Here is a 22,644-nt window from a genome sequence, read left to right as displayed (position 1 = left end):
CTTCCTCTTTCACAGTTAGCAGCCTGGAAGAGTTCTGTAGTTACTGTTGGTTCCCAGGCCCAGAGTCCTCCTTTGGTGCCTCAGTTTCGGCAGGAGGCAGCACTACATCAGGAGGACACTATGCACATAAGGGTGAGTTCACATCAGCATTCAGCCTTTCCGTTCTCCTGTCCCATTATAGGAGCAGGAGAACGAAAAGGACAGATTCGGAACATAACTGAGGCGAACGGAGCTCATGGGCCCCATAGACTATAATGGGGTCCATTAGGTTTCCCTTCTGTTAGAAGTAGAACGGAAAGGCTGAATGCGGATGTGAATTCAGCCTTAGATGGTCAGCCAATCCCTCCAAATTGGTGGGTTTGGCTGACGTACATTAAATGTGTACAGCCAGTTTATCTCTATGCTAGAGGTAAACTTTCTGTTTTTGCCCAGAGGTTGACTTTAGTAACAATGGATATTTTGACATTCCTACAAAGGCTTCTTTATCTCACTCTTTATCTTCAGATTTTATTGCTATGTAAATGTCTGATAAGCATCAAGACATATCCCCTTCAGTGAAGCACATATAGTTTAATAAGTTAATACATTACTAAAGAGTGAATGTGGAAACTTTGGCAAACAATGAACAAACTTGTTATGCAAGTAGAAAACTATTTGTACCTGAACCTGAACTTCCTGAAGCTGAAAGGTGAAACATATAGTTAACATGAATATAGAAAAGTGCCCTCTAGTGCTGGTCATGAGAAGTGTTTGAACATCTGAATGGAGCCACAGACATGCATGCACTTCACCACACTATTCAGCTCTATGGATCTAAAGGAGATAGCATGCGCTTGTACTCGGCAGTCCAACAGCGTTAATTGGAGCAGTGGACATGCATGCTATGGGGGGAACACAAGCCCCCATTCTAGAGCTCTGCGGAGCCCCAGCTGTGAGGCCCCAACTGTTCAGCTACATCCCCTATCCTGTGGAAGTTGTTGCAATAGAACAACCCCTTTAAGAATCCAAAATGACTCCTTTAATAAAAGATTTCATTTCCAATCCTCATCCCTCCTAATTTTAACCTGTTCTATGCTGAAAAATCTTAAATGATTAACAGTGCCACCACATTTCTCAATGAAATGCTTGGCAGATCTATTTGTAATATTATCCTTGTTCAGCCAATCCCCATCCCTCCTTTTGTTGTACAACCAATGTAGTACAAATTACAAGCTTTGTATATTATAGCACAAAATATTTCATACTGAGAAACCTAGCTGATACCAGGTACTTTTGAAATGTGATCGATTCAGCCCTGTGAAAGGTACAGTGTCTTCAGTGCAGATGCACCACTGCATTTGTACAACTACTTTTTGGGATCACCAGGTCTATCTGATTATCTCAGGGTTATCTTGAAGAAAGATGGGTGAGAGAACATCCCCCCTAAGTTATATGCTTTAACACTTTTTAGTACAAATAAAAAGAAAAGTTTTAGTGAAGAAGTGATTTGGATTTTTTTCTGGTCATGGATATAGTTGAAATGGTACAAATTAAAATTCCGAAAAAGCTGAAGCTTTAAAAATTGTTTAAAACTTTTTTTTTATTTCCCATAAAAGAGAAAATAATGTGGAAAAAGATAGCACAGAAGACAACATCATTGTGTATCACCAAGTCAAGAAATGTCAGAAATATCAAAATATCACATTATTTATTAAGAAAAAGAAAATACCCAATGGGAAAATTGTATTTTTTTTAGTCTCTTCACCTCCAAAAAAAAATTGAGCTTACATGTAGACAAAAACGGTATCAATAAAATTACAGCTTGCTTCACAATGAGCACTCACACAGCTCCGTTAATAGAAAAGTACAAAAGCTATGGGTGTAAGAAAGGCAAGGCTGGTTTCATACGGTTATTCCTGGTGACAGATGCCCTTTAAGGTATTAAAGGGGTATTTCTATCACAGAAAGGATGGAATGATACTGTGGGGCTTTGCACCTTGCCAGTCTCACTCCTGCTGGTTGAATAGATGCAACTTGACGTAAATTTGAATAAAAAGCCTTTCTAATAAAGTGCAATAATAGTAAAGTAACAAACAGTGAGAGTTTTGTAAAGAGGTGTTATCTGCCCATGTTATGATAGCTGTGTAGTAGGAATTAAGGACCCCATACACATTAGTCTTTTGTCACCCGATCTTGCCGAGAATGCCGGGTTAAGCTGACAGTCTAATGTGTGTGAGGAGCTCCTGACTCTAACAGATAATGTCGAGGGAGTAAAAGATTGGCCGAAATGAATATTTTTTCCAGATCCTTTTGTTTTCCCAGGAGATAAGCCACCACCGGAAGTGTCTGGCAGTAGCTTTCTCCACTCTCCCTAAAGAATACGCATATATGTTTGGCTAAATGCAGGGACGTAGCAAGGGGGGGCAGATAGGGCATGTGCCCCAAGTGCAGTTCCTTTCACTGCTGAGGCGGTTTGTTTCCATAGTGAAGCAGGGAAACGTCTGCTGCCTGCTTCACTGTTCTGCTGGTCTGCAGTACTCCCCCATCAGGCCGGAAATTGCTCTGCTGGCTGTGGGAGGAGCGCTGAAGGCCTGGAAATCGGCCTCCTGCACAGCCAGCAGCGCGATGTGTGTGGGAGCTTGTTGTCAGGGAAGCAGGTAAGTATTTTCTTTTTTTTCTTTCATGTAGCTGGAAAGGGCACTGCCAGCCACAAGGAGGACATAACTATGTGAGGGGGCACAAAAGTGGGCACAACTACACTGAGGGGGCACATATCTGGCCATAACTACAGTGAGGGGGCACATATCTGAGCATAACTACACTGAAGGGGCACAAAAGTGGGCATAACCACAGTAAGGGTGCTCATAACTGGCCATAACTACACTGAGGGGTCACATATCTGACCATAACTACACTGAGGGGTCACATATCTGACCATAACTACACTGAGGGGGCATATACCTGGCCATAACTACAGTAAATGGGCACACATCTGGGCATAACTACAGTGAGGGGGCAAATATCTGGGTATAAATACAGTGAGGGGGTACAAACTGGGCATACCTACTGTGAGTGGGCACAAAGGTGGGCATAACTACTGTGAGTGGGCACAAAGGTGGGCATAACTACTGTGAGGGGCACAAAGGTGGGTATAACTACTGTGAGGGGGTACAAAGATCAGCATATCTACTGTGAGGGGCACAAATGTGGGTATAATTAATGTGAGGGGCCACAAAGGAGGGCATAACTACTGTGAAAGGGCACAAAGATGAGCATAACTATAGTGAGGGGCACAAAGGTGGGCGCAACTACTGTGAGAAGTGCAAAGGTGGGCATAACTACTGTGAGGAGCGCAAAGGTAGGCATAATTACTGTGACGGGCACAAAGGTGGTCATAACTATTATGAAGGGGCACAAAGATGGGCATAACTACTGTGACCGGCACAAAATCCCTATGATAGATTTTTTTGGTATGTGGGACTGGGTGAGTATAATCATGCATTGGGAGGAGTTAAAGGACTGGCTTAGTATAAACAAAATCTGCCGCTGTGTGCACAGCGCGCCCCTTAACTACCCCCTGACTCACAAGGGGGGAGTGCAAATCTGAATCCTTCTCCCGGGTACAGGAAAGCCTAGCTACACCTCTGTTAAATGTGAGTTTTCTAAAGAGATGTTATCTGTCCATGTTATGATAGCCATTTAGAAGGAATTAAGGCTCCCATATACATTAGTCTTTTGTTAGCCAAACTCGCCAAAAATGGCGGGTTCAGCCAAAACTCTAACGTTTGTGTGGAGCACCCGACTCTCCCCTGACAGATGATGCAAGGGGGTGAAGGATTGGCTGAAATTAATATTTCCACTTGATCCTATTGTTCTCCTGGTAGATAAGCTGCCTCCAGAAGTGTCTTGCAGAAACCTTCTTTACTTTCCTCATAGAGTGCACATAAACATTCAGCCAAGCGGAAGGTGTATGGGGAAGAAGGAAGGGAGATGGCAGAGAAAAATCTCTTTTGAATGTGTACGGAGACCTTTACATAGCAGGAATAACACTTCACATTCTGCATGTCAATGTTCAAAAATAATTATTATAGTTATAGAAAAATTAGCCATCTTATGTCATAGTAACATAGTTTATAAGGCTGAAAAGGGACATCTGTCCATCTAGTTCAGCCTGTTATCCTGCAAGTTGATTCAGAGGAAGGCAAAAAAACACCTGTTAGGTAGAAGCCAAATATCCTTAGTTTAGGGGGAAAAAATTCCTTCCCGACTCCAATCAGGCAATCAGAATAACTCCCTGGATCAACGACCCCTCTCTAGTAGCTATAGCCTGTAATATTATTACGCTCCAGAAATACATCCAGGCCTCTCTTGAATTCCTTTATTGTACTCACCATCACCACCTCCTCAGGCAGAGAGTTCCATAGTCTCACTGCTCTTACCGTAAAGAATCCTCTTCTATGTCCCTCAAACACATTAGGCTATTGTCTTTGGTGGAACCAGCCAACAATCTAATGTGTATTTATGTAACTGAGAGACCCAACTTTATGCATCAATAAAAGTATATTACAGACATGTATTGTTATCTTTTATTGCAATCAGTCACTGTCATTTCAGTAATCATATTCAGTAATGTTTACCATGTTTACACAAAGTTATTCAAAATGTGACCATGAGCATGAAAGAGGAAGTAATATATGTATGGTTTTGTCGCATCAGAGCTTATGGAGAATATTTGCTGTAAAGAGAGCTCCCTCTCTAGAGGACTCAGGACTATTAAAAAACACACACAAGATAATACTCCGTAATGCAAAATGAAAGATGAAGTTACAACATAGAAGAAGTTGCACTATGCCGTTAGAAGTTGCACCATACTGTTAGAAGTTGCACCATACTCTATTTCCTTGCCTGTTAAACAATGAACATGTACCTCTAGCATTATCAAACATTATAAAAAGGGAAAATCTAGTCAAAATGATCTTCTGATGCCACGGGTAAATTGTTAGAAAAGTCCCCTAATAAGAAGTTGATCACAGGGGGACAGGCAGCTGGACAGCCAGTTACCAAATAGCAAGTATTCAATAATAGGTAATGGTCTTAAAGGGGGACTCCTCTTTTAATTCAGAATGCATTAACAGGGTATTCTCTAAATCAGACAACCTTGTTTTGGACCTTGGGGACCAAGCACTTTTTTTTAATGTTTTTTCCTCATTGCATTCTAAAAGCCTTAGGCTGGGTTCACACGAGCGGATGCCGTGCGTGACATCCGCTCCGTGAATGACAGCCAAGACCCGATGCAGACTGCAGAGGCACGGAGCATTAACATGACTGATAATGCTCCGTGCCTCTCTGTGACCTCTTTACTACGAAATCACAGTGAGATAAAGTTGTCACTGTGATTTCGTAGTAAAGAGATCACAGAGAGGCACGGAGCATTATCAGTCATGTTAATGCTCCGTGCCTCTGCAGTCTGCATCGGGTCTTGGCTGTCATTCACGGAGCGGATGTCACGCACGGCATCCGCTCGTGTGAACCCAGCCTTAGGGCTCATGCACACGAACGTATTTTCTTTCCGCTTCCGTTCCAGGTTTTTTTTGGGGACCGTATGCGGAACCATTCACTTCAATGGGTCCGCAGAAACAACGGAAGGTACCTTGTGTGTATTCCGTTTCCGTATTTCCATTCTGCAAAAAAGTAGTGCATGTCCTATTATTCTCTGAGGCCCCATTCAAGTCAATGGGTCCGCAAAAAATACGGAACACACACGGAACACATCCGTATGTCATCCGTATTTTGTTGATCCATTCTGTAGAAATGCTATGCCCAGCCCATATTGCTCATGTGTTTGGTGATTAATAAGTTACTGTTTCCGTTTCCAATCCGCAAAAAACGGATCGCATACGGAAACCATTTGGATATGTTTTGTGGAATAATGGAACGGAAGAGGACTTAAATCAGAGAAAAAATACTCTCAGATACGGAACAACGGATCCGTGAAAAACGGGCCACAAAACAACAACGGTCGTGTGCATGAGCCCTAAGGGGGAGATTTATCAAACTGGTGTAAAGTAGAATCGGCTTAGTTGCCCATAGCAATCAATCAGATTCCACCTTTCATTTTCCAAAGGCGCTGTGAAAAATGAAAGGTAGAATCTGATTGGTTGCTATGGGCAACTAAGCCAGTTCTACTTTACACCAGTTTGATAAACCTCCCCCTTAATTTTTACATTGATATTGCTATGCGAGGGCCTGCTTTTCGTGGGATGAGTTATATTTTCTAGCGGCATAGTCTTGAGGTGAATATAGTTTTTGAATAGAGTTTACGATAGTTTTGACATTTTATTTTGCAAACAAAATGAGCAATTCCGTTGTCTTTTCTGCTGTTTAGTGTCTGTTAAAAATAAAAAGTTAACTTTATTTTATAGTTTGGTAGGAATGCAGTAAATCAACACATGTATAGGTTTTTTATGTGATAGTACTTTTGCACAATAAAAACATGTTTTAACCCTTTAACGCAAAATTATGTAACTGCATCTCGTTGGGTGTAAGCGATGTATGGAGCTGGCTCACGGGCTGAACTCGCTCCATATGTGGCGGATTCCAGCTGTGTTACAACTGAGAAGGCATTGGAGATAGATTCGATCCCAACCATTTAACCCCTCAGATGACGCGGTCAACAGCAACCACTGCATCTGAGGGGGCAGGCCAGCCGAGCAAGCACATTTAATTTCTTTTACCCCAGTTTTCTGGTGTAAAGGAAGCATGAAATCTACCCCTGCCGGGGCTGGAATAGATTTCAGTTAATGCACACGGACTGCTGGAGATCCACCTAATTTATGACAAGGCGTACACTGGTCTATAATAAATCTCCCTCATTCTGTCTGGTTTAACAGGGAATTTCCTGGTGAGAGACTCCTTTAATTTTATTCCATGAATCCTTACACATGTGAAAGTTCTGTACAATTGTAGCATTCCTTCACTTGGAACCTAATGCATCAAATGCACAATTGCAGTAAACTTAGAAACTGACAATTAAAGGGATTGTGCAATGATTGATGTAAAAAATAAAAAATCTGAAATCATATAGCACATGACAATCTCTTTCTAACAAAGCTAGAACCAGCCCTGTACCTCACATGGATCCAGAGATCTCCCCGTTCACTGCTCGAGTTGGTCTAATTTATTTTAAGCTGGCAGCTCAGGGGGCATGTCTTTTCTTCTGAAGCTCTTTCCTCGTATCTGCCATAGCTTCTAACAGAGGAAAAGGGGTGGCAGCTGAAGATTTAGGTTAGTTTCAGACCAGTGACATCTTCGCCAAGTGATTCCAGCAGGAAGCAGCCTGCCGGAGATGTCTGGATCGGCACTGCCGGACATTAACTATAATGGGGACAGGCAGAGATCCGGCCACAACCACGCCGAGAATCAGCTGGACTAAACCCTTTGTCGGGTTGTGGCCAGATCTCCGCCAGTCCCCAATATAGTTAATCGGGTGGGACGGCAACGCAGTAGCTTTCAACAATGCCGGAATACAGAGAGATCAGGCTGCCGGATCTAAAAGTATGAAACTAGCTTTAACCTGAGCACATGCGACCACCTAAGTGAGGTGGACAACAAATAAGGAATAAACAGCAGGTGGCGCTATACAGATAGATTTCATTGGATAACTCAGTGGCTATACTAAATTTTTCATTACATGCAATTACAATAGTATTCAGATCCAGGGGCTGGCTTGAAACATAGAATATCTTTCATGGCACAAACCTTTTAACTACAAAATCCATTGAAAGTCAATATAACATCTGCAGCAAATGTTTATATATTGCACTGTCAATGTCAAGTTAACCAATGTTTCATCCGTATATCTAATTTTGTTTTAATTTGTCCATATTTAAAGATTTTTTTTCATGATAAAATAGGTTTGTTTATTTATTTACTTATTCATTCATGAATGTATATATTTATTTATGGGGAGTGCTACATTATTTAAATGTTGCAGGCGACTGATGGGCAGAAATAGGAAGTCCTCTCCCTCGGTCAAGCTCAATAGATATCAGCTGTTGCTATGGACTATGAAATCTAGGGGGTAAAACAGCCAGGATCAGAGGTTTATTTGATCCCAGTCATTACAAGAACCTGACATTCATTTACAGATGGAGTCCTGCTGTTAAGCTTGCGGACACAGGTCCTGTGCCGCTATAATCATCATAACGTACCTGTATGTCATGATACCTTATTGCAGAACCATAACCAGGCTTTCCTTCACCCTCATCCTATATCTAAATACCCTAGCCCAGGCACAGTGGCTTGTTAGCACACTCTGGCAACCAGCACCTGGGAAAAGATGCCCCCGTTGCCCTGCTTAGCTACACCCTCCTAATTAATGTATGGCAATCTGTGACATATAGGCATGTCATTGTGTGCTATGTGGTTAAAGTGAATAGCCACTTTTTAACACCAACCGATTTATCCAATATTCATCCAATATTCCATAATATAGCTCCACCTAGTGGTGGCTGTAAATACACAGAATTTAGATATTTTACATTATGGTTGTGTAAAGGAAATCATGGGCTTTGAACATATCATAAAAATGTAGCTCTAACTCCTACAATTATATATTATAAAATTAATCCACATAGAATTTTTGTTACTGAAAATCTGTCACAACATCTAAGGCAAGTCCTCATATATTTAACACATATCAGATGACCATTTTGACTCGATTTTCCCTTTATAAAATTCACCAAGATGTATGATTATATCAGTATGATGTTATTATAAGTGTTCTGCAAACATTTTGTCAATTAATTCAATACAATCTCCTAGCAATGTAGCAAATTTTTGTGCGAAAATGTGTGCCTCTTACCTATTTTAAGCCATGCTCTGCACTTTTAAATATAGATGGGACTTGATGGGATAGGTGTGGCCTCCCACAGACCATAATTACAGTGCATATCTGTGCCAGCTCATAGATTTGTTTTTGACAAATTTATCAGCAAGCCAGCACCGCTTAATAAACTTGTTGCATCTTAATCCACTGCGGTTTGGACTAATGGCAGTTTATGAAATGCTGGTTATAGTAAATCTTCCTCATAGTGTTAGTACTCCAAATTATATTCCATTTATTTCTGTTTCATTTTTTTTCATTAATAGTAAATGTTCAGTGTGCTCATCACTTGGGATCAAGGAAAGTTTTTTTCCCCCTTTACAGCAGATAGGCAAAAAACCCATAAGACATAAGCCAATCTGTGGATCAACAGGAGGAACAAAGTTCTAAGATTTACCCCTTTCCTTCATCCACATCCTCTTCCCTCAGGCTGAACTTGATGGCCATAGAAACATAGAAACATAGAATGTGTCGGCAGATAAGAACCATTTGGCCCATCTAGTCTGCCCAATATACTGAATACTATGAATAGCCCCTTGCCCTATCTTAGATGAAGGATGGCCTTATGCCTATCCCATGCATGCTTAAACGCCTCTCTTTTTCACCTGCACAATGTAACTATATTCATGGAATATTTCTTTTGCAGGATCCTCCATTAACATTTGCTTTATTCCTTTCCTGCTTTAATACAGATTTAATCTTTTTTGGAAGTAAGACATATATCTATCTGGTACATCTTCCTTCTACAGCACATTCCCTAAGAAATCAGCTGCATGCGAAAACACATTTCTGTCTCTGCTCTATAATCGAGAGACTTTGTCCTTTATAAAAAAAAAAGCATGTACTGCTTCACTTTTTGGTTTGCATTTTTAAGACTATGTCCCCGCAACATTAAGGAGTTGCTATGCTTCTGGGTATTCCTCTGGTTGCACTGCTGCTTTGAGATTAGCCCAGAAAACATGTTGTTCTTCTTCTTCTGATGGCCACTCAAGGTAAGTTTTAGTGTTCATAAGTTTCCTTAATTTACAGAATCTTTTTGGAACAGTTGACTTTTCAATGGGTTCCAGAAGAACCAAAATGGCGGAATCATTGCTTTCATCGAAAAGACGAAAGTGGGAGAACTCCAGCTCGTACTTGCACCACTCACTTTGGACAAAATGCTCTGATAAGATAAACAGGGTTTTGTGGCTTCTCTCCATGGCATCAATGATATTGTCAATTATCCATTTGCCTGGTACAAAATCCCGCTTATGAATGCATACTTTCAATGGGGGATTGCCATTTTCTAGCTGTGGTACCATCATATTCTCAACCCACTCAGAGTCCCTTTCACTGTAAGATATGAATGCATCAAAAGAGATCTCTTTCTCTGAAACTTTAAAAGGCTTTCTTTTAGCTTTTAACCAGGCCCAGGTCATTTTCGCATACCAAATACAATGGAGATAGTGACAAAGCACCAGAATAATTGCTATCACTAATATAGATAAAATGCAGGACAGTGTCACGACTAATGCTCTATGGCACATCAATATAGGGAGATGTGCATCTATAATCTGATGACCTTGTACTGAAGAAGGAGAATCACATATATAGTTTTCTGGCCAACCCAGAAGGAGTCTGTTATGTTGCGTAGCAAAATCCACAAACTGACAGGAGCAGAAATAATTGTTTTCAGTTGCATCCAATTTTGTCAAATTTTGGAAGTTTATCAAATCAGATTTGAAAAAGTCACTGATTATATTTTTCCTGATAATCAGTAATGTTAGGCTTGGTAGATTAGCTTTTACCGGTAACATGGTCAATCTATTATTAGATATGTAGAGCTCCTTCAAATTTGCTAAATTGGCAGCAAATTCTTCAAGATGATTGGCACTTATATCCAAAATCTCTAAAGTGACAGGAAGGCAGTTGTCAATCATTTTTAACTTGCAGTCTGAAATATTTAAGTGTTTGAGGTTCTCAGGCCAGATGCAGGAAGAAATAGTGTTGTCACCAAACATATTTCGACTTAAATCAATATAAGTCAATGATGGAACTTTTGAAAGAGCTTTCGAAACCCTGGACAATGAAGTTAAAAGATTTCTGCTGACATTTAAAGTTCGTACAGAAGGCCAAGCCCCATAACCTTCCAAATAACAGGCTGAACTTTCCAAAAACAAGTCCGTGAGTACATTCTCACTCAGATCAAGGTATTCCATCATCTTAAACGATCGGGAAAAATTACAAGGCATGAGAAAAACTTTGCTGCCTATGCAGGTAACACTCCTAATTGCACGTACTACCTGATAGATGAAATGGAAGTCGGTAAAGAGAAAAAAATTGGGTATGTACAGGTTCTTAACTATAATTGTTGATAGTGATGAATTCTCATTTTTCAGAAATGGAACACCACTTCCTGTTCCCAAAAGTTCACTGTCCTCCAAAGCAAGAGTGGTAACATTTTTGTAGGTATGTATAATTTCTATTAGTCTTGCTGCGCTGCTGTCAGTCAGTAGACAGTCTTTATACATTAAAGTCTTTACCGTTGTATCATTGAGCAGCGCTAATGCTTCTGAATCCTGACCTTTCCTGAAAGATGTATTCCTAATTTCTAACCAGGTAGCCGAATGTGTAAGATCACTTATTATTTCTGGGAGTAAGGTTAAATTTGAAGCAAGAGTAACATGCTCTATAAATTGTATAGAATGTATGGAGCCCTTGGCATATGATCTCAGTTGTGAAATATTTAAGTAGAGTTCATCCAAGCTAAGCACACCATGAAAGTCTTGTTTATAGAGGGCCATAAAGTCTAAATTTCCTAATTTTAAATTTCTCAGTGATGGCAGATTGGAGAACATTGGCTTTTCTCCCAATGAAGTGTAGTAATTACCCAGCAAGTTCAAATGTCTCAGCTTGTGAAGACCTCCAAACCAAGCAGGGGACAAGCTGGGTAACTTGTTATATGATAGATCCATTTCCTCAAGGTTTTGTAGTGACTGAAAAGAGTTATTGCTGATACTATGAATTTCATTTTGATGTAGGCGAAGTACTCTAAGGTTTTCATATCGCTTAAGGTTGTCATCTGATATTGCCTGAATTAAATTTTTAGACAAGTCCAAGCCCTTTATTTGTCTTGGCAACGTGGAAGGGATAGACGTCAAATGCAGTGAGGAGCAGTCACAAAAATCCATATTGTTACAGTAACAGTCCGTTCCCTCTTTTGAATATGTTGTCCCAACCCACGAGTAGATTAAGTAGAAATTCAGTAGGTAATGAACCATTCTTTTTTCTTAAGAAAATGAAACAAAAACAGGTTACTAAGGATTCTTTACAACCAACACATTAGACATCAAATTTAGCAAAAATTGCAACAAAGCTATAACTTGACCATACCATGTAATCCAGCTTCAACTCTACCATAAGAATTTGTTCACAGATGTTTTACAGATTTGTGTTGTATGACTCCATAGGCCTGCTATTTGCCCATACTCAACCGTCATGTGCCACTAATTTTATATGGAGTTTTTTTTCCACAGAATTCATGAAAAATGAACTGTACCTAGTTCCATTGTATGCCGTATTATAGGGCTATTCAGCCGTAGAAGAAAATACTTTTAGGGGAGAACACAATGTTCACAGCTTCATCATACAGAAAAACAGGCAGTGAGGATGCAGTCCCTGTTTCCCAGGATGAAGTAACCAAAATGCACACTCATTTTCCATTTAAGTAGAAGGGAGATACAGAAACAGCTGCATGCTCTCAATTATCTGTTTCACCATACTCTATAAATCCCACTCATCCTGAGAGACTGGGTCCTCCTGTTCTCAGGATTTTTGGGGGTCCCAGTGATAGGATGCTTGCACAAAACCAAAATACATATGGGGGAGATTTATCAAAACTAGTGCAAAGGAAAACGTTTAATTTTCCAAAGGAGCTCCAAAAAATGAAAGGTGGAATCTGATTGGTCACTACGGGCAACTAAGCCAGCTTTGATAAATCTCCCCTATTGTCTTCTTATAGCAAAATTTCATTCAATGACACTAGCCACAGCAACATTCTGTATTTTTGGTCTCTCTTACCTTTTAAAGTGCACATGTAATATTATTCTCCAGTGACTGCTGCAGATATTAGTACAGTAAGAAAACTGTCACCTTCAGAAAGTAAAGGATTTCTCCAGTAATCCAGTTATATTCACTACAGATGACATATAGGGAAAATATGCTGTTATAAAATATTGTTGTACAATTTTAATGTTTTCATTCATACAAAAATACAGTAAAATTCCTGTAATGTGTGAGTGGGGCATGATAGATGCTGAACTAACAAATAGTCTGTATTATCAGTCATACAAGATAAATCTGCAGCAATTAATTTGTTTTCTCCTGCCAACTGGTTCACTCTTCTCTGTATTCGGCGCATGCGCAGAGAATGTCTGACCGCTTCCCTGCTCAGACATCTCCACTGCACCTGTTCCTTGAAGCACTATGACGTCATCAGCGCAGGCGCAGTGGAGATGTCTGAGCAGGGAAGCGGTCAGACATTCTCTGCGCATGCGCCGAATACATCCGCGCACGGCGCATGCGCGAGAATTCGTCCGTTGCGTCACACGGAGGATCGCATTCAGCAGGAGATGGGCGGGCTGGAGGGACGCGCTGTGCGGTGGCTGTGTATGAAGGTAGACGGAGCCTCTAGGTGCTAATGACGCCCACATAGCACCTAGAGGCTCATTAGCATATTTATAAAAGTTATTTTTTTAGCAAAACGGCTGCCCAAAAAGCTCTTATATTAGGATGGTTGGCCAGAGCAGACACTAGCGGATCGCTAGTGTCTGAGAGCTAATTATGGCATACGAAGTGAAAGAAACCCTTTAATATTTCCATAGAGATGTATTAATGCCGGATCTGGTACCAAGTGTTCCGGAAATTGCAGCGGTGCCGGATCCGGTTTTCTGGTCTGCACATGCTCCACGACATAGGAGGAGCTATTTTTGCTTTTGCTCTTTTAAAAAAAATGTAATACTGGATCCGTTATTCCGGATGATACCGGATGAGACGGATCCGGTCTAGCGGATCTGGAAAAAACATATTTCCGTTTGCATACGGTTTGCCGGATCCAAAAGTACCCTTAAAGGGAGTTAAGGGTTTGCTGTGTATGCAATTTCTTAAACTAGTCATATAGGGCTTTCTTTAATACAAAGTGTAACCTTTGTGATCGGTGATAACCCGCAGTGATCTGCTACCATCTAGGATACTCCACTGTGAAGAAGAAATTGGCGTGAGAACAGAAAGCTCAGCTGCTGCACTAACCCTACAGCACAGCCCAAACAGATCCTGTGTTTCCAGTGTGAGAAGGGAAATCTCAGCTGCTGCACTAACCCTACAGCACAGCCCAAACAGATCCTGTGTTTCTAGTGTGAGAAGCGAAAGCTCAGCTGCTGCACTAACCCTACAGCACAGCACAGACAGATCCTGTGTTTCCAGTGTGAGAAGGGAAAGCTCAGCTGCTGCATTAACCCTACAGCACAGCACAGACAGATCCTGTGCTTCTAGTGTGAGAAGCGAAAGCTCAGCTGCTGCACTAACCCTACAGCACAGCCCAGACAGAGCCTGTGTTTCCAGTGTGAGAAGGGAAAGCTCAGCTGCTGCACTAACCCTACAGAACAGCCCAGACAGATCCTGTGTTTCCAGTGTGAGAAGCGAAAGCTCAGCTGCTGCACTAATCCTACAGCACAGCCCAGACAGATCCTGTGTTTCCAGTGTGAGAAGGGAAAGCTCAGCTGCTGCACTAACCCTACAGCACAGCCCAGACAGAGCCTGTGTTTCTAGTGTGAGAAGGGAAAGCTCAGCTGCTGCACTAACCCTACAGCACAGCCCAGACAGATCCTGTGTTTCCAGTGTGAGAAGGGAAAGCTCAGCTGCTGCACTAACCCTAAAGCACAGCCCAGACAGATGCTGTGTTTCTAGTGTGAGAAGCGAAAGCTCAGCTGCTGCACTAACCCTACAGCACAGCACAGACAGATCCTGTGTTTCCAGTGTGAGAAGGGAAAGCTCAGCTGCTGCACTGACCCTACAGCACAGCACAGACAGATCCTGTGTTTCCAGTGTGAGAAGGGAAAGCTCAGCTGCTGCACTAACCCTACAGCACAGCCCAGACAGATCCCGTGTTTCCAGTGTGAGAAGGGAAAGCTCAGCTGCTGCACTAACCCTACAGCACAGCACAGACAGATCCCGTGTTTCCAGTGTGAGAAGGGAAAGCTCAGCTGCTGCAATAACCCTACAGCACAGCACAGACAGATCCCGTGTTTCCAGTGTGAGAAGGGAAAGCTCAGCTGCTGCACTAACCCTACAGCACAGCACAGACAGATCCTGTGTTTCCAGTGTGAGAAGGGAAAGCTCAGCTGCTGCACTAACCCTACAGCACAGCCCAGACAGATCCCGTGTTTCCAGTGTGAGAAGGGAAAGCTCAGCTGCTGCACTAACCCTACAGCACAGCCCAGACAGATCCAGTGTTTCTAGTGTGAGAAGGGAAAGCTCAGCTGCTGCATTAACCCTACAGCACAGCACAGACAGATCCTGTGTTTCTAGCGTGAGAAGGGAAAGCTGATTGCTGACTTTTCTGCTCAGATACATAGTAATAGTTTGTAGGTTAGAAAAAAAGACATCCATCCAACTCAGCCTATTACTCTGCAGTGTTGATCCAGCGAAAGGCCCATAAAGAATAAAATGATTTTTCTCATCTTAAGGTTCTTTTAGAAGGAATAATGTTTCAAGTCTGTAGTAATGTTTACCTGAAGCAATCACCTCCGCTGTATGGGGACAAGCAACTGCTACAAATCCCTGTTTAGGTGCTGACAGAAATACACGATTAGTCGATGAACAAGTGTTTGCTTGTTCATCAGGTGATCAACATCACCATTTACTCAAGCAGATTATGAGGAACAAGCTTTTCTACAAACTAACATTCCTGATAATTAGCCTGATTATCGAGCCATATAAATGGACCTTTAGATAAAATAAAATCTTTTCTAACTTTATATATGTATCTCAGTGAATCAGGGGCGGACTGGGCCGAGGGGCAAAAAGGCACATGCCCCCCGGGCCGATGAATGTTCAGTGCTGCTGCAGCTCTTGAACTCAATTGTATCTGCATCCGCAGCGGCAGTGGGACAAGGGAACCTCTAGCTCCCTGCTCCGCTATTCCCAGCGCAGGGTAGGGGTCAGGTAGGACAGTATTAGGGGTCAGGGGCCTGTATTAGGGTTAGGGCGGCATATGGAAATAACAGGGGAGGGCACTCAGGGCAGGTTATACTTAACTGTCCCAACATGGTCCCACGATGCAGACGATACTGTCCCTACCTGACCCCTACCCTAGTACTGACCTCTGATACTAGCCCCTGACACCTAATACTAGCCCCTGACTACTACCCTAGTACTTACCTCTAATACTGGCCTCTGACCCCTAATTCTGTCCCTGCCTAACCACTAATCCTAGTACTGACCTCTAATACTGGCCCCTGACCCCTAACCCTAATACTTACACCTAACCCTAAGGCTACATTCATATGGCCATTTGTATTTTGCGGTCCGCAAATTGTGGATCCGCAGAACACAGATACCGGCTGTGTGTGTTCCACATTTTATGATAGTAATGCCTATTCTTGTCTGTAATTGCAGACAAGAATAGGACATACAGTACTCTTTTGCGGGGCCAGGGAACTGAACTACAGATGCAGACATGGTGCATGGTGTATTGTCCGCATCTTTTGCAGCCCCATTAAAGTAAATGGAAATACGGTGGTGTGAATGTACCTTTATGCTGACTCTAACCCTAATACTGGCCCCTAACCCTAATACTGACCCTAATCCTAATACTGGCCCTAAGGGTACATTCAGATAAATGTATTTCTGGGACCGCATCCTTTCCACAATTTTGCGGAACTGGTGCGCACTCATTCATTTCAATGGGGCTGCAAAGGATGCGGACAGCACATATAGAGAATGTCCTATTCTTGTCAGCAAGAATAAACATTTCTATACAGGGCTGGCCCTGTGCATTACGAAAAATGTGGAACGTACATGGCTGGTATCCGTGTTTTGCAGATCCGCAAAATACAAATAAAGAAGAGCGGGAGCAAATTAGATCACTGGTACCCAAAGACGTGTTAAAATCACAGCAATTAGTAGATGCAGGTATGGCAAAAATGGCAGCCTATCTAGTATATCCCTCCATACACTGAATAGGCCACATGTTTGCTGTGCGTGCATCCACTGACTGCAAGGCATTAGTACCTGGCATATTAACTCAACGTTGGGTACCAGAGTCCTAATTAGTCCCCACTCTTCTTTATTCTGATCGGTGATAACTATCACTGATCTGCTACAATCTAGGATACTCCACTGTGAAGAAGAAATTGGTTCCGGGGAGCAGCACCCAAATGACAACAGCTTCGGTAATAGCAAACATAATTTTTTATTAATCCGTAGAATACCAGTGCCGTACAAATACGGCGCAGAAAATTTGGTCAGAAATCCCAGCACCGTACATGCAGCTCCTGCGCCCGCCTGATCAGCGGCAGGGGTAAGGCAGTCACTGATAGCTGGAACCCTGCTGTATGCACTGGCATCGGTGAAAACACCGATGCCGGCGTATTAACCCTTGCACTGACCGCGGCACGTGCGGTATCCTGCTGGGTGCGGGGTGGCCATCAGGTCCCCGCGCTGATGTGACGGGGACCCGATAGCAGGGAAGGCAGCACAGGCAGGAAGCTGGATCTCACAGGCAGGAAGCTGTAAGTGTATTACAGTGTGTAATACACTTATAGCCAATGCAATACAATACAGAAGTATTGTGATGCATTGTAAAGGGGATCAGACCTCCAAAAGTCCCAAAATGGGACAAAAAATAAAGTGAAAGAATAAATAAATAAAGTTTTACAAAAAAAAAATTTGTTTCAAGTAAAAAAAATGAAAAAAGCGTCCTTTTCCTAAAATAAAGTTAAAAAAATTGTAATAAATAGGGAAAAAAAGAAAATTAGACATATTAGGTATCACCGTGTCCGTATCAATCGGCTCTATAATAAAAATATCACATGACCTAACCCCTCAGATGAACACCGTGAAAAAAATAAAATAAAAACTGTGCTAAAAAACTTTTTTTTCTCACCTTACATCACTAAAAGTTCAACACCAAGTGATCAAAAAGGCATATTCCACCCAAAATAGTACTAATCTAACCGGCACCTCATCCCACAAAAAATTAGCCCCTACCTAAGACAATCGCCTATAAAAAAAAAAAAAATATGGCTCTCAGACTATGGAGACACTAAAACATGATTTTTTGTTTCAAAAATACTTTTATTGTGTTAAATGCAAAAAAAATAAAAAAGTACACATATTTGGTATCGCCGCAAAAACCTGTTCTATAAAAATACCACGTGACCTAACCGCTCAGGTGAACACCGTAATAAAAAAAAAAGTGTCAAAAAAGCCAAAAAGTGTAATAGCAAGCGATCAAAAAGTCATATGCACCCCAAAATAGTGCAAATCAAACCGTCATTTCACCCCGCAAAAATGATATCCTACCAAAGACAATCGCCCAAAAAATAAAAAAAACTATGGCTCTCAGACTATGGAGACACTAAAACATGATTTCTTTTTGTTTAAAAAATATTATTGTGTAAAACTTAAATAAATTTAAAAAAGTATGCATATTAGGTATTGCCACATCCGTAACAACCTGCTCTATAAAAATATCACATGACCTAACCCCTCAGATGAACACCGTAAAAAATATAAAATAAAAACGGTGTAAAAAAAAAGCTATTTTTTGTCACCTTACATCACAAAAAGTGTAATACCAAGTGATCAAAAAGTCATATGCACCCTAAAATAGTACCAATCAAACCGTCATCTCATACTGAAAAAAATGAGCCACTACATAAGACAGTCACCCAAAAAATAAAAACTATGGCTTTCAGAATATGGAGACACTAAAAATCATTTTTTTTCATAAATGCTTTATTATGTAATATGAGACTGGCACTCCCTCGCATGGAAATAGAGCAATAGTAATAGTGTTATTACACAATATTTAATTGGCAAAATATATTAAAATACAACATCACAATATAATATTAAAATAACTATCGCTGCAGCGGAGACAATATCAGTCCCTAAAAATACCTAAAATCTAAAACTTCAATAAAAACTCAAAAAAAGTCCAAAAAGAAGGGGACCATACGTCCTGAATGTGCAAAAATATCGCAAGCCAAAAGTTTCAGTCTATTCCTTATAATAGTATTGGCATTCCTTTCTTGTATGCAATATAACATGCAAAATCCATGCAAGGCACCTTTTCAAATATTCAGAGTTGTCCGATATAAATATTCGATAAAGTATCCAATCGGACACCAGGTTGTTACTCACCGGTGAATGTCGATTATCCTGCAGTTCCAATATTCAATCCTTTTGATTTTTACTCACGGTATTTATTCACGTGGTTCTCAGTGATTAGCGTCCCACCTGGTTCGTTCGTCTCTGGTCTCTCTCGATCGTTATCCACAAATCTCAGATCCGGTAATACGATCAAGGTGTAATATCGCGAGAGGTGAACTTATACTTGTACTGACCAGTTTGAATGGCTGAAAATCCGGGTCTTTATCTTTGGAGCGTACAAGTATCAGTTCAAACTGGTCAGTACAAGTATAAGTTCACCTCTCATGATATTACACCCTGATCGTATAACCGGATCTGAGATTTGTGGATAACGATCGAGAGAGACCAGAGACGAACGAACCAGGTGGGACGCTAAACACTGAGAACCACGTGAATAAATACCGTGAGTAAAAATCAAAAGGATTGAATATTGGGACTGCAGGATAATCGACATTCACCTGTGAGTAACAACTTGGTGTCCGATTGGATACTTTATTGAATATTTATATCGGACAACTCCGAATATTTGAAAAGGTGCCTTGCATGGATTTTGCATGTTATATTGCATACAAGAAAGGAATGCCAATACTATTATAAGGAAAAGACTGACACTTTTGGCTTGCGATATTTTTGCACATTCAGGACGTATGGTCCCCTTCTTTTTGGACTTTTTTTGAGTTTTTATTGAAGTTTTAGATTTTAGGTATTTTTAGGGACTGATATTGTCTCCGCTGCCGCGATTGTTATTTTAATATTATATTGTGATGTTGTCTTTTAATATATTTTGCCAAGTAAATATTGTGTAACAACACTATTACTATTGCTCTATTTCCATGCGAGGGAGTGCCAGTCTCATATTACATAATATATACTTTTTATTACGCCTTTGTTGATTTGAGTGAATCAATTTGAGAATAGAGCACCCAATCCAGAATTGTAAGGGGAGTGAGCGGTTTGTCTATACTGCTTTATTATGTAAAACTGAAACAACAAAAAAAAAGTTGTATATTTGGTATTGTCGCATCCACAACAACCTGCTCTATAAAAAATACCACATGATCTAACCTGTCAGATGAACATTGTAAATAACAAAAAATAAAAACAGTGCCAAAACAGCTATTTTTTGTTACCTTGCCTCACAAAAAGTGTAATATAGAGCAACCAAAATCATATATACCCTAAAATAGTACCAACAAACTGCCACCTTATCCCGTAGTTTCCAAAATGGGGTCTTTTTTGGAGTTTCTACTCTAGGGCTGCATCAGGAGGTCTTCAAATGTGACATGGAAACTTAAAATTATCCCAGTGAAAGCTGCCCTCCAAAAACATTATGACGTTCCTTTCCTTCTGCGCCCTGCCGTGTGCCCGTACAGCAGTTTACGGGCCCGGGATAAGGTGGCAGGGTGTTTCTGTAAACTACAGAATCAGGGCAAGTTTTGTTTGGCTGTTAACCCTTGCTTTGTTACTGGAAAAAATTGATCTACATTTTCCTTTAATTCTTGTGGAACACCTAAAGGGTTAACAAAGTTAGTAAAATCAGTTTTGAATACCTTGAGCGGTGTAGTTTCTAAAATGGGGTCATTTTTGGGTGGTTTCTATTATGTAAGCCTCACAAAGTGACTTCAGGCCTGAACTGGTCCTTGAAAAGTGGGTTTTGGAAATGTTCTGAAAAATTTCAAGATTTGCTTCTAAACTTCTAAGCCTTGTAACGTCCTAAAAAAATAAAATGGCATTCATAAAATGATCCAAACATAAAGTAGACATATGGGAAATGTTGAGCAATAACTATTATATGAGGTATCACTATCTGTTTTAAAAGCAGAGAAATTGAAATTTGGAAAGTTGCTAATTTTACAAATTGTGTTGTAAATTTTTATTTTTTTTATAAAAATGAAAAATATTGACTGAAATGTACCACTATCCTGAAGTACAATGTGTCACGAGAAAACAGTCTCAGAACGGCTTGGATAAGTAAAAGCGTTCCAAAGTTATTACCACATAAAGTGACACGTCAGATTAGCAAAAATCAGCATGGGATTTAAGGTGAAAAGTGGTTCGGTACTGAATGGGTTAATTCATTAATACAAAATGCTTTGGTACAAGTGGAAGTGGAAATAAATCTTACATAAATCAAATGTCATGAATGAATTAAAGAAAAGAACAAACCATGGAAAACAATAATGTCAAATCTAAAAAATTCATCAATAATAGAGTTAGATATTTTTACTATACAAATAAAAGAAGATTGTAAGCTCTTGCGAGCAGGGCCCTCATTCCTTTAGTTTTAATCATTGACTTGTTTGTTACTCTGTAACGTATGAATTATTTTGTACATGAACCCTCTAGATGTAAAGGGCTGTGGAATATGTTGTCACTATATAAAGATTATTATTATATTATTGTGCAAGGCTGTACTTTTTAAACTTGCATTGAATTATTAGCCCAGTGGTTTCGAACATCTTTTACAATGTGTCATTTTGTTTGTTCGTGAACCCTCTGATTGTAAAACGCTGTGGAATATGTTGGTGCTATAACTAGAGGGTATTAATTTCATTGTTTGGAGAGAAAGGAATCCCAGTCTCCTCTGCAGAATTGGAGACGAGAGGCCTTTCTCCCAGATCACCAGCGCCCACATCCTCAGCATAGCCTGATGTAATAGGAGCCACAAGAATGGATTTAAGTGCAGTGCACAATACTTTTCAAAATTATTTGTTTCAGTGCACCCCCGCCCATCCCCCTCTATCTTGGGAAAATCCTGCGTACGCCCCAGCTCTGCTCAGATGTAGTAGGTGCTGCAAGTGATTCCTCTGTAAGGGATAACATCTGGGCTGTAAACAAAACACTACCTGTGTCGTGGAGATCTGCTTCGAGGACTACAATTGCTGTACTGCACTTATTACATACTTTACATGTGTCTTGCATTAAACGTTTAGCTAGACTTTTAATGTAAACATACGACACTTCATATGCTGACGTGAATTACTCACCGCCAGTACATAGCACATACAGATCCAAGTCACCTGTCCCAGTGACAACATTTTACTTACCTTCAGGCCAGGGTCAGGTGCTGGTTACATGTTGGTCGGGTCTGGAGTTGTGTGGAGCTCGTGCTGCACTGATTTCTACTTACTACTAGACATTCCTAGTCACACAGAGCTCTGCTGTTGTATTAGGAGGAAGAGGGGTGTAACGCTCAGTGCTGATGACACAGTCACATGGTTTCAATGCTTAGCCACGTCTGAGACGTATGTTTCAGATGTCTCCCAGGTCATGAAAAATGTCTCTAATAAGGCAGGGTTCACATGCATTTTTTTGTAGTATGTTCATAGACATTGATCAATATAGTGTAAGTGACCCCTCTAACAGTA

General features: G+C 40.8%; 1 protein-coding gene across 2 annotated transcripts; it reads right to left on the bottom strand.

Annotated features, from left to right (window-relative positions):
* Window positions 1–9,462: 9,462 nt before the first annotated feature.
* Window positions 9,463–22,442, bottom strand: TLR2 (toll like receptor 2). 2 transcript variants are annotated; one of them, XM_040418560.1, is made up of 3 exons: window positions 22,324–22,442; window positions 12,923–13,037; window positions 9,463–12,131 (listed from the first exon to the last, which is right to left on the bottom strand). In XM_040418560.1, the coding sequence occupies exons 2-3, from the start codon at window positions 12,936–12,938 to the stop codon at window positions 9,766–9,768; spliced, it is 2,382 nt and encodes a 793-aa protein (XP_040274494.1). In that variant the 5' UTR covers window positions 12,939–13,037; window positions 22,324–22,442; the 3' UTR covers window positions 9,463–9,765. The 2 variants fall into 2 exon arrangements, with proteins under 2 accessions (XP_040274494.1, XP_040274495.1); XM_040418561.1 differs by lacking the exon at window positions 22,324–22,442 and adding an exon at window positions 20,827–20,887.
* Between the last annotated feature and the right edge of the window lie 202 nt (window positions 22,443–22,644).

The sequence above is a fragment of the Bufo bufo genome, chromosome 2, assembly GCF_905171765.1.
Source record: "Bufo bufo chromosome 2, aBufBuf1.1, whole genome shotgun sequence".
Lineage (NCBI taxonomy): Eukaryota > Metazoa > Chordata > Amphibia > Anura > Bufonidae > Bufo > Bufo bufo.
This window is presented reverse-complemented; position numbering and strand designations above follow the sequence as displayed.